Source organism: Orcinus orca, chromosome 2, assembly GCF_937001465.1.
Source record: "Orcinus orca chromosome 2, mOrcOrc1.1, whole genome shotgun sequence".
Lineage (NCBI taxonomy): Eukaryota > Metazoa > Chordata > Mammalia > Artiodactyla > Delphinidae > Orcinus > Orcinus orca.
Genome location: NC_064560.1, coordinates 81,612,328 through 81,624,434, shown reverse-complemented (window position 1 = coordinate 81,624,434; position 12,107 = coordinate 81,612,328). Strand labels below are relative to the sequence as shown.

Sequence of the window (12,107 nt, the reverse complement as noted above, 5' to 3'; positions counted from 1 at the left end):
GAAACATTGAGTCTCTGCCAAACCCTGTGCCAGGCATGGGGGCTTTGATGGTTTGCAGTCTGAGCCTCAACTTCTGTCAAACAGATGGCGGTATTATCCCCACTGTATGGATGAGGACGTAGAGGCCCAGAGTAAACAGAGGATCAGGGGCAGACTCGGGGGGCCAACTTCAGAGCCCTACTGCCCACAAGCCTCCCACCCAATCTGTTTTATGTTTTAGAAAGATCAGTTTGTGAGTAACACATGATAAACTCAAATCATATAACTAAGGGCGTGCAGTAGAAAAGAGATCCCCAGTTTCCTAGCCGTTCTTCTCAATGTACTGTATCTTTTTTTCAAGGTATTTTATGTATATCTAAAATATGTTTTTTTAATTTATTATTTATTGGCGATAGTTTCATATCAGGGCATATAGATCTGGCTCTTTTTTTTTTTTTTTTAAACTCTGCATAGTATCTCCTTCTACAGATGAACCAGAAATTTACATAACAGTCCCCTGATGATGGACACTTGCACTGTTTGCAGTCTTTTGCCACTTCAAACTGTGCTGCCATGACTCTTTATAATTGTCTTTCTATAGGTGCAAGTGCATCTATAGGTTTAGTCCTAGGAGTGGAAGTGCTAGGTCCAGGGTAAATCCAGAATCAAAGGACCCTGTAGTTTTCATCGAGAATGCCAAATTGCCCTGCGGAAGGGCCTTACCAATTTCTACTCCCACCGGCAAAGTTTGAGTGTGTATATTACCTCACACTCTGTCCAGTACAGTACATTATCAACTTTTTAATCTAGTCTGTCATTATTGAAAAGAATTCTCAACCAGGGCTTAAACAGTGTTCCCTATTGGGCCACAGGTAGGGATGTTAAGAGAAAGATAATCTATTTAAACTCTGTAAATATTGTTTTCTAAATAAAAAAAAGTTCAGGTTGGTGCAAGCCAGCCCGTGCCCTTACATGTGGGCGAAGCAATTTGTTCCAAAGCTGCTTGAACTTGCAGGACCACCAGGAGTCCATTCCCTCTGGCCTCAACACAGTGACCCAGAAACAAATCAGTAGAAAAAAAAAGAAAAAAAAAATTTATTTTCTTTCACCATATTCAGAAGTCAGAAATTCAGACCCTAGTTTCAGTAGGTGAGATAAAAACTGCCTCTGGAGGTGGAGCTTTCTAAGAGTTTCAGAATCAGAGGACCCTGGTTTTGATTTAATTTAAAAATTATTTCTAGTTCTATATAGCTTATTGACTAGAAATTGTGAGCTAAATGTGGAAGGATTCCACAAAGATTCTACTCCTTAAGGAAATTTTTGGTTTGGGCTGAAGTGTTGCTGAAAACCACCAAAGAGTTGAAAACTTTTTCTATTAAGAAAGGCACTGGTGGAAATTGCACCTCAGGTCAAGTGTCTGCCCCAGGGCAGGCCGTGCAGGGAGGCCTTCCATCCCTGGAGCCGGTGCCTGGAGCCACGGTGCTTCTCTACTCATAGATTTCCCTGTCCTTTCCACAGGTTATCTTCCGCTTTGCCCTGGCACTTTTTAAATACAAGGAAGAGGAGATCCTGAAATTGCAAGATTCAATGTCCATATTCAAGTATCTCCGTTACTTCACTCGCACTATCCTTGACGCTAGGTGAGTCCTTGGGGGAATCCCCAGACGTCCAGGAGGGCAGGGATCCTGACCTCTGCTTCCTCGAGAACGGACTGTCCCGGCCGTCTCAGACCCAGAGCCTTCCCAGGTGTGCAGTGGTGAGAGAGGGTGCTTCCTCCCAGGGAAAAGGGGGAAAGGAGCGGCCTCCAGAGACTAGGGAGGAACTAAGATGAAAGATGCTTTTATCCTTTATTCAACCAACATAAATCCCCGCAACCAAAGCATATTATTTGTCTAGTGAGCACTTGCTGGGTATCAACCACACGGCAAGCCCTCCGCCAGGCATTGAGGACGGTAGATGAGGAACAGGCCCTGTCCTTGAAGAACCTGTGGGGAAGTGTTACGGCCTGGTTTGCTCAGAGCTGTGGTGGAGGAAGCCCGGGGATGGGCCAAGTGCCAGAGGAAGGCCGGGTGACCTGGGCCAGGCGGGGGTGGTGGGGAGTGGGCAGCCTGGGCAGAGGGACTCAGGAGCCGTGTGCTCGTAGGGCTGTGGGTGCACGGCGTGTTTGGGGGAACTGCCGCAGTGGCTCGGCCAGGGTGGGGCTGGCGCGGCAGGGATCGAGGCCGGGCGGGAGCAGAGCTGGGCTGTTAAGGCCCTTGTAGACTCTGCCCAGGACCTTGTGCTTCATCCTGAGTGTTGGGAAGTTCCTGCAGGGCTAGACACCAAAAGGGCACGTCCGGTTGGAGCAGGACTGACAGCAGGAGCCCAGGGGGTCCCGGCGAGAGAGGTGGTAGCCTGCAGCGAGGTGCCCCCAGAGACAGAAAAGAGGGGGCAGGTTGGAGGGGGTGGAGAAGGAATTTGAACTTCCAAGTCCCCTGGCTTTCTGGCCTAGGCAGCTGAGCGTTCGGGAATCTCTTCACCCCCTCGCTCCCCAGCCACACACTTTTTGCCTGTTCTGAGCCACCCTCGCTGTCCGTGTGTCCCCTGAACTACAGTTGGCGGCTGCTCTGGCCCCAATGACCAAGGCTGGGTTCTCCAGGGGAGTTCTGTGGGCCTGCTGCTGATTGGGCAAGTGAGGGCGCACGTCCCTGCGAACCACGGAGGCAGCGCTAACGTTCGCTGTGCCGAGGTGCTGGGAGCTGCCCGTACTGCACGGGAGTGGATCCCTGCAGCAGACTTATGGCCTCTTGAAAACCACAGGAGTCCTTTGACTGAGAAACATTTGGAGCTTATTAATGTTTTTCAAACTCTGTTGACTGCCACCCATAATAAGAACATTTTATCTCACAACCTAGGACACACATACTGGAGTGTATGTAACTGAAACAAAAGAATTTGTTGAAATATTTCCAGTGCTTGCCAAAGATCTGTGCTGTACCCTCTGATATATTTTCTAAATACACTGTTTATTGCATATCTAAAATGCTCTTCATGACTCACTCAATTGATTCCTTGATCCACTGATGGGTGACAACCTACTTGACAGACACCAGTTCCCCCCCCCCCCATGATATGCTCACCTGACGGGGAGGGAGGGCTTCTCTCCTTGGCTGGGGTAGGGAGAGGTGGTTGGGCAGCGTCCAGGCCTCTGGTCAGCCAGGAGGGGCTGAGGGCTCTGGGGCTGCAGGAGTCTTGTGGCAGGAGAGCATGTGGGGCCGGAGAGGGGGGAAGGAGGACCATTTCCCTGTGGTTCTCTTGAGTGAGGCCAAGGGACCAGGGAGGTGGACGCTGGGAGAAGGTGCCGGCTGAGGCCACACCTGGCTTCCTTGGATATCACCACTATTGTTAGGATCTTTTACTTGGGAAGTAGATTTTTAAGATGTTTTCAAGCTTATTGCTATATCAACAATAATAGGATATCCAAGAATAATGTTTGCCTGTTAAAGATTGATGCTGAGTCCTGGGGTGAACCTTGAGAGCGTTGGTTAATCTCACATCGGGTCAAGATGACAGGAGTGGCGTTCAGTGAACTTCACTCCAACAGCTAATGCGTGTGGAGGGCATCCTGCTCAGCCCCTAACGGTTTTGTGTGGGTTGTCAGTGCTGCCGGGTGGCAGAGACGCAAGGGGTGGTGGGCCTGGCTGGGATACGGTCAGCCCTGCGCACTCCTGCAGCGCCACCTGGTGAGTGGCTTTCGTGCAGTTTCCTGTCAGTTTGCCGCAGGAAGTCTGCGTCCACTGGACCCAGAGTTCCCTGTGCGGCGGGATCACCTGTGGGTGTTGTTAGGACTGCAGATGCCCTGGCCCCACCTCTGGACTGGGGCCCCAGTATTTTAATAAGCTCCCCAGACTAGCGGTTCCAAGGAGCGTCGACCTGCAGCGCCCTGATTGGTTCTGCGAGGAGGAGGCAGGCGACTGAGTGAGATGTGGTCAGGGGTGTGGTGCAACGAGATTAGACCCGTCTCTGAATCAGGACCTTCCGGGGCCTCGCACGCGCCAGGCGTTGTCTTCTGAATGTAGCTGACACAGGGCACTTTCTCATCTCTGGACCGCACCTGCCAGGCCCGAGGCAGAGCGGTGTGTGGTCCCCCACGCTGCCCCAGCCTGCGCTGACGGTGGCTGCCTGACGGAGGCAGCGGACAGTATCAATCCAATGCAGGGCTTTCTGTAGCAGGGAAGGGCCTGGACACTTGAATTTCAGGTGTAAGGAGCCTGTGACTAATAGCTGATGGAGAAAAGGGGCTGGTCATGCAGGCCTGGCTCCCAGTCCCCAGCCAGCATTTTGTTTCACAGAGACCCACACTGAGTAGGCCTTTCCTGCTCACGAGTTCTAGAATATGCTCTGGGGAGCTCGGCTCTTAAAGCCAGCCTTTCTGACCCTTTACCTCCTTGCAGGAGCATCCTCTGGCTTGGAGTGAAGCATGTCTAAGGTGTGAGTGTTTAAAAATATAAGAGGGAGGGACTTCCTTGGTGGTCCAGTGGCTAAGACTCCGTGTTCCCAGGGCAGGGGGCCCGGGTTTGATCCCCAGTCAGGGAACTAGATCCCGCATGCCACGGCTAAGACCCGGTGCAGCCAAATAAACAAAATAAATAAATAAAATTTGAAAATGTATGTAAGAGGGAGGGATGCTAAGGGCATGTACGCGTCACAGTAAAGCACCCCACGTGGTGGGGCAGCGGCAGGAGTGAACGGTTTGTTTTCTGACGGGCGGGGAGGAAGTCCTGTGACACTGCTGTTTCATCACAGCCTCTCCCGGGTCTGCAAGAGCACCAGGCCTTAGATCCCTGCTGCTGGGGCCGGCAGAAGGGAGGCGGGGGCTTAGTGTGCGAGGAACCGGCTTCTGTGACACCACCAGACGGCTGTGGCTGCCGTGATTAGCGCTGGAAGCCCTTAGCCAGGCCTTGGGCACTTTCTAGTCCTGTTTTTATTAAACCGCTGGCCAGTGGTTAGGGGCAAGGTACCGTGATTTTAAAGTATTTACTGTAGATGAGTGCCTTGACCTGGGGATAGTACGAAACCCACAAACTGCACGTCTCTCTGTAGACTGCGTCTTGACACGACACCTGTCACACCACTGAGTCTGACAGTTATCCCCAGGTTTGCTCGGGCATCCGTGCATCCATTCACGCCGCGTCAGTCCGTCCAGTGACAGAGCCTTTCTGAGCGCACCCTGCGCCAGGCCTCATGCTGGTTCCGAGGACTCAGAGGCACGTGGCCCCCACCATCGCTGAGCAAGTGCCAGACCCCGTCCTTGTGCTCACGGGTGGCAACTTGAGTAACCCGATGCCCAGGAGGCAGCGCCGCTGTTATCTGAACGTACAGATGAGGAATTGGGGGCTGGAAAGGGGGGTCACTTTCCCTGTTCTGCGTCCCATGGGGAGCGTGTCACGGTGGAGCTGGCGTCTGGATCCAGGCCGGCGTTCGGGGGCTGCCCCTGCAGCCTCTGCGTGAGCGCTGGCCTCCGAGTGACATATCTACATCGGGCCCTTGACGTGGTGTCCGGGGTCCACCTCCCCACACCCCCAGGCCTCCAGGCTGGGCTGAAATGAGTGCTGTGTGTGAGCTCTCGCCTGAGCCCCCCTGATGCTCTGTCTCTGTGCTGTGTCCTGCCAGGAAGCTGATCGGTATCTCCTTTGGGGACCTGAACCCATTCCCCCTGCGCCAGATCCGGAACCGGCGCACCTACCACTTGGAGAAGGTCCGGCTGGAGCTGACGGAGCTGGAGGCCATCCGGGAGGACTTCCTGCGTGACCGGGACACCAGCCCTGACAAGGGCGAGCTGGTCAGCGACGAGGAGGAGGACTCCTGAGTGCCACCACTCCCAGCCCGCGACGCCGCTCTTCCTGCCTTCACAACCAAAGTGTGCCAAAAGGGTGAACTGCAGAGACGTTTCTGCTTGTTTCAAAGCCAGAATGTAACATCCGTGGTCTCTGGAAGTCTGCTGGGCAGATGTCCAGAGCCACACTGCACTTTCTCATTTCCGCTCGGGGTGGGGGTCTAATCTGTTTACAGCCGTCTTCATGCCATGGCACGTGGCTACTCGTATCCCGTCATGCTTTCCGCCTGATCAGTGCATCGCTAGGCTTATAGCTGGCAATTTTCAAGAGCCTATTTACAGCATCTGTCAGCTTTGTTGGTGACTCTGTGCTTAGAGAACCTTACGTGGGCCACCTCCCCTTGTGGTACCTCCCGTACGTCGTGGGCCGTGTTTTAAACAGTTGCTGTGGAGGGTGCCCACTGCACTTCACACACTGCTGGGCCAGAGTCTGACTGCTTTGGGTGGCATAAGGTTGGTGTGAATAAAGGAACTTCCTTAGGAAAGCAAGCACATCCCTCTTTCAGAAACGGCCTATAGAAAGCCCACAGACCTTCTGCTGGTGGCTTCAGGGTGCTGGCCGTGCCCCGTTTCTGGGATAGCTTTTGCCCTTCCACGCACAGCCTTTCAGATAGTAACTCCCAACCTGCTGGCTCTCCAGACACCACACGCTCACTGTCCGCATGGCTCCACGAGGCTCTGTGCAAACCTCTTCTTTCCATCTGAGAGTTGATCCTTGGTTCGTTCTACCCGTGTGGATGGGATTCCAAGGAAACTGTGGATCGTCATCCTACAAAGCAGGCCCACCCTGGGTTGAGGGGACAGAGGGAGCTTTTCCGGGGGTGCTTTGCAGGGCAACGGTGCAGCTGCAGAGTGAATGCCGTTGGGCAGCTGGGAACTGTGGCTTCCTCGGGAACAGCCAGTGTGTCTGGCTGGGACGGCAGGAGGCCGGCTGCTAGGGCCTGGGCTGGGAAGCCTTCACCTGAGGTCAAAGCTTTGGCGAGCCCTCCCAGACGCGTCCCCTCCCCACTGCCACTCGGGGGCATCCTTGTTCTCAGCAGCTGGCCTCCCCTGTGGGGTCACCATTGCTCCCAGTATGTGAGGCTGCCTAGGTAATTCTGGGACTTAGAGCACTACCTTTTTGAAGGCCTGGAAAGAGGCTTTGCGCAAGGAAGGTTATTTTTGCTTAATCACTCTGGACCATCCCTGACGTGTAGATAAGAGACAGTGTTTCCTGGACAGTATTACTCAAATAGGAAAGAAAATTTGACACGGATATTTTTACACTACCTGGAAAAAATTGGAAATAATCTTTAGTTGATACAAAACACAGACTATTGAAGCAGTGTAGTTTGAAGCAGCACTTTTTTCATAAGCAATTTTTTTTTTTTTCCTGTCAACCTTCTAGCAGTATCATAGCTAGGATGGCATTTCAGCGTATTAGACTAAGCTCAACTTTTCTGTGGTCAAGCTGGTTAATTTGATTTCTTGCTGTGTACAGGGAGCTGGCCTCTGTATGTAGCCAAAAGCCTTCGTCTGTTTTCAGGTGTCAGGAACATACTTTATCATCGTTTTGGTCTTTGGGAGCAGCTGTTTGAGGCCTGCCGTTTTCAGGAAGTTGCCTTGTGAGTTGGGCTGCGGCCTCGCCACTCTGCACAGACCCCCGCAGGACCACTGGGGCTGCTGGAGACCGCCTCCCGGCCCCCACCTCCCACACCTGCTGTCAGCCTAGCGGCCAGCAGCCCAGGAGGTGCAGTAGGAATGGGGTTGGGGCCCCACAGGTCAGCTCCAGCTTCCTTGAGACTTTTCCAAGCTGATTTCCCCCTGGAACTGCTGTGTCCTGTGGGCTAAAATGCTGCCTTTAGGAATATGCTTGTTTTGTCTGTTCTGCCTTGAAAAGACTCATCTTAAAAGCACCTGAATTGGGCCCAGGGACCAGCTGTGTGCGGCCGGTGTCAGCCGTGCCCTGAGCGGTGGTGGCGTGTTAGTATTTCCAGGCTGTTAGCATCGGTGGTCAGGCAGTGGGCATGGGAGAGCAGAGAGATCGTGGAGGAAGTGGACCAGGAGCCCTTGCTAGGAGGTTCTCCTCTCTGGAATAAAGCGCTAGGTGTCTAGAGGGAGGGAGAGGGAATGCTTGGCCCGATTCCAGACTGGGGACGGGATGGAGCTGATTCCTTCCTCCAGAATTGTAGGGTTTGGTCCCACTATTTTGAGCCAATGCTTCCCCTCTCCTTGTGCTGTTGAGGAAAGAGCTGCTCTGTACCCTCCAGTGCCTCCCCTGCTGGTCCCATGGGGAGGGCCCTTCTGACAGGTGCTAGCCTAGGGTGGGGCAGCCTCCAGCCTGCTTCCCAGGCACACACACCGTGGCCAAGGGGAGCCGTGCTCATCACACCAGGTGGGAACTGCCAGCTTCCATGTTGGTGAGTTGTTTTGTGTGGGTTGAACATTTGTTAATACTTTTGTATATTTTCACTACAGTTTATATTTTTATAGGCTATTTTTATCACGGTTTTCTAGATTATGTACATCTATTTTATATAACAAGTCCTTCTGCGTGCACGACTCCTTTGTGCGTATTTATGTAAACCTGAGCGTCCGGAATCGCTCTGCACCTCTGTGCCATCTCTGACCTCTAGCCTTGACCATCACTGACTTCTCCTTATGTATGCATGGGCCCACTTCTTACCCCAGGTAGCCTCGGGGCTACTTGCAGTCATGCCGACAGCTATCCGACAGCAGCCAAGACTGCTGAGTGCTGGGAACAATTCTGGTTTCTACATTATATTGATATAGGAAGTACTCTAGGCAAATAGCCAGTCCTTTTTTTTTTTTTTTTTAAACTAAATGTATTACTGCACAAATCCCTCCTCCTCACTTTGCACGGTGTTGCCTTTCTGCCTGTGTTCTGGGCAGCTGGGCATGCCTGGGGCCATCCTTGCGGGCAGGAGGCTGGATGCCAGCAGTGGAAGACTCCGGGCGGGCGTTGCCAAGTGACTTTTTCCTTTTATGTCACAGCAGCTTCTGTGCTTATCTTCAAGTTAAATTTTGGAATTGTCATACTAAAAGGCAAAATAAACAACTAATTTGTATAACCTTCTGGTTTGAAATGCAGTTACAGTCACTTGTGATGGGACTCAGCCCCAAGGGCTCGGAAGTGCCTCAGGGCTTATGGGGGGCACGGGGCGGGGGGGGGGGGGGCGGGGGGGGGGCTCTTCACCTTCCAGCTGGGTGTTCCTGCATCCCTGTCTTTGGTTTGCTCTGGGCAGGTGGGACAGAATGCCTGGGAGGCCCTTGAAGCCATGGCCAAGCTGCAGGTGAGGGCTGGAGGCACTGGGTTTGGCCGAGAGCCAGGAGCTGGAGTTCCCTGTGTCCGGAGCAACCCCCAGCCACAGGGTGGCAAGCACCCCTCCTTCCACCAGCTGTGACGTGCCCTGCCTGAGTCATGGGTTGTTTGCCTCCTGCCTAGGCTGACAGCTCAGTCCCAGCTGCCACCTGGGACACCACTCCCCGCACCCCCCATCATCAGAAAAACACGAGAATGATTAAGACCAAATGTCTTTCTACAGTGTGATGGTGGCGGGGGAGGGGGGAGCTCCAGTGAGGATTCCCAGACAGAACAGACTGTTGAGTCTGTATCCTCCTGGGACACGGATTCAGTGAGGCTGGGGGGTTCCTGAGGTCACAGCACACAGCAGTGGCACAGCTGTGACTGGGACCTGAGTGCTAGCCCCCGCTCAGTGTGTGGGTCAGGGGCCCACAAGTAGAGGCCCTGCCCCCTGTCCCTTGTAAGGGGTTGCTCTTGTGACAGTGCAAATCCCTAGGAAGACATTACTCACACCATGGGTCTCCAGGGTATCCTCTGGCCAGCCGGGCTGCTGCAGACAGACAGGAAGCAAGCCTGACACCCCTCCACTCTCAAGACAGTGCGGTGACGCTTGAACTCACGCAAGCCCCAGACTGCTCTCTGTGCAAAGCTACCGTGGGGCCTGCTCGGGCCATCTTCCTACCTGGTCAGAGGGGTCAGCTGCTAGAGGTGGCCCAGAGCTCAGAGCAGGAGATGATGGGAGCTTGAGGCCTGTGTAGTCAGGGCATATGCCCTGTGCCAGTCACCTCCCTCTCAGAGCCTTGGGCTTCTCATCTGAAAATGGGGTACTCACTCCAGCCCCATGGAGTGTGTTGATGATTAAATAGGGTGTGATGTGCGATCAGAGCATGGGAAATGGGAGAGCTGGGCACTCCAGCACCCTTCTGACCCTTGGAGGGGCCAGCCCTGGGACAAACACGTGCTGATTGCTTCAGCCTCTGATACTGTTTCTTGGTCTCAGTCCCCAGGGAGTGATTTTCATTCCCCCTCCGCCCCCAACACACACACCCAAGCTGTGAGTAGCCACCACACGCAGAGCTCCAGAACCACCATTCACATCACAGTCTGAACGGTGGACACCGTAGCCTAGAATGAGTGGTGGTCCCCCATTTGGAGAAAAGGGATAAACCCCTTCCAGGAGTAGGACTTGTGAGCAGATTGTAAAACGGTCCAGTCCAAGGCTCATGGTGAGAGGTAAGGGCTGGCGCCTGCACAGGTCACTTCCTGGAGACAGTGTCTAGCCTTCTCCGGCCTCCTCACGCCTCACCAGGGCCCGGGACACCTTCAGAGCACCTCATGCGCATCTGCTCCCTGGTGTGTTCACCACAGTCTGACTCCATGGAACTAAGTGTGGCAGGCAGGGAAGGGCTGGCGTGGCAGGTGCTGGGGAGCCGGACCACATGTCAACATAGCAAGAGCCCAGCGCCTGGGATTGTCAGTGAGGAAGAAGCCACTGTACGTCCTGGCCTCAACTGGCCCAGCCCCACCGCTGAGTACAGAGAAGATGAAAGAAAGGGACAAGTGGGGGCCGAGAAGGGTGTGTCTGGCCAGACAGCCCCTCCCTCCATCCCTTTGGTGCAGATAAAGAGTTAAGAGTTAACAGATGAAGCAGAGGGGGCCGGGGATGTGTCCATGGGGTTCACTCCAGGGGGCAGTCCCTGCTGGTGACCAGATGGGCCTTGCTCCTCTAAGGGCGTGTGGCTCAATCCCTGTGAAACACGAGTCTCTGGTGAAGACCGCAGAGTGGGGACATGGGGGAAAGGGCTGGGGGGCCTGGGCAGGGGGCATGAAGTGGAGGTGTGGAAGGATTGTGAGTAGGGACCAGCACCCCCGGGCCTCTGCCAGGCTGCGCCTGGTGCCCAGAAAACGCTCCTGCCGCCTGTTACCCGGCCGTCTGAAGCCCTGCACACACCGCCTCTAGGAAGCCCTCCTCCGCTCTGCTCCCTCAGGCCTTCCTGCCCACATGGGCTCTGCTCCCTTCTCCCCTGTGGGCCTCCCAGAGGAGCAGATGGAAAGATGCTGTCGGCCGCAGCAGAGGTGTAGTTTCTGACTTGAAATTCCCCTAATCCAAGAGGAAGCCAAGCTGTACTTCGAAACGGCAGATGCCTGTTTATGTGTAACAATGACAATAATAATAATAAATGTTAGGCAAACTGTTAGAATAAAAAAATACCTTTTCTGAGGGGGAAGGGTCCCCAGCCTGCCACTGTCGGGGGGCCGGGTTAGCACCATTAGGGCGCGAGGGGCGGGGCTCCACCGCAGCCCGTGCTGGGCACTGAGGTCCTGCTGGGCGCTGAGGTCCGTGCATCGGTCTGGCTGTGCATCCTGGCCGCGGGGGGCCGGGGTGTGGGTCAGCGGCGGGCGACCCGCTGACGGCCGCGGGAGGGGGCACCACGGCCGGGTGGGGGACAGGAGCGGCAGCACTGGGTGCGGACGGTGGGCAGCTGGCAGCGGCCCAGCAGGCGCAGCGTCTCGCAGAAACTGAAGGACAGGCGATCGCGCTCGCAGCCTAGGGCTGGAGGGGGGGCGGTCAGGACCAGCAGGCGGGCACCGGAACCGCCCCCCTCCTCCCACCTGCACCCAGGGTGGAGGGGCTTCCCTGAGATTTTAGCTGGGCCTTAAGGAGACCTGCAGCCACCCCCAGAGCATCGGCCTCCTGTTTCTGGAGGGGCTCCCCTAGGCCTGAGTTACAGATCTCCTGCTGTTGTCCTGTCCCACCTGCCCTTGGCCTAGGCCCCCGCCTCCAGGACTGGAGAACTGGCCCTGCTGGGCTCAGGTTTCCAGAGGAAAGGCCCCGAGACCCCAGTCCTGACCGCCTCAGGTGCTCACGAGAAGCCAGAAAGCCTGCCACCCCTCTCGGTCCCTGACCCTGCGAGACCTGACAAGACCTGGCACACAACGGAAGTCCCA

General features: G+C 54.9%; 2 protein-coding genes across 5 annotated transcripts in view; one reads left to right on the top strand and one right to left on the bottom strand.

The window, feature by feature from the left end:
• TBC1D2B (TBC1 domain family member 2B) overlaps positions 1-8,925 on the top strand; it is an 87,471-nt gene extending 78,546 nt beyond the window's left edge. For 3 of the 4 annotated variants that reach the window (XM_004285275.4, XM_033415690.2, XM_049706857.1), the window contains 2 exons: positions 1,498-1,619; positions 5,632-8,925. In XM_004285275.4, coding sequence (XP_004285323.1) covers positions 1,498-1,619; positions 5,632-5,827 — 318 coding nt within the window. In that variant the 3' untranslated portion in view covers positions 5,828-8,925. The remainder of the gene's footprint in view (positions 1-1,497; positions 1,620-5,631) is intronic. The other variant, XM_049706858.1, reaches the window with a different exon arrangement.
• Positions 8,926-10,703: 1,778 nt separating this feature from the next.
• The window catches only part of ADAMTS7 (ADAM metallopeptidase with thrombospondin type 1 motif 7), a 57,584-nt gene continuing 56,180 nt past the window's right edge, over positions 10,704-12,107 (bottom strand). The window contains exon 24 of the mRNA XM_033415687.2: positions 10,704-11,712. Coding sequence (XP_033271578.2) covers positions 11,549-11,712 — 164 coding nt within the window. The 3' untranslated portion in view covers positions 10,704-11,548. The remainder of the gene's footprint in view (positions 11,713-12,107) is intronic.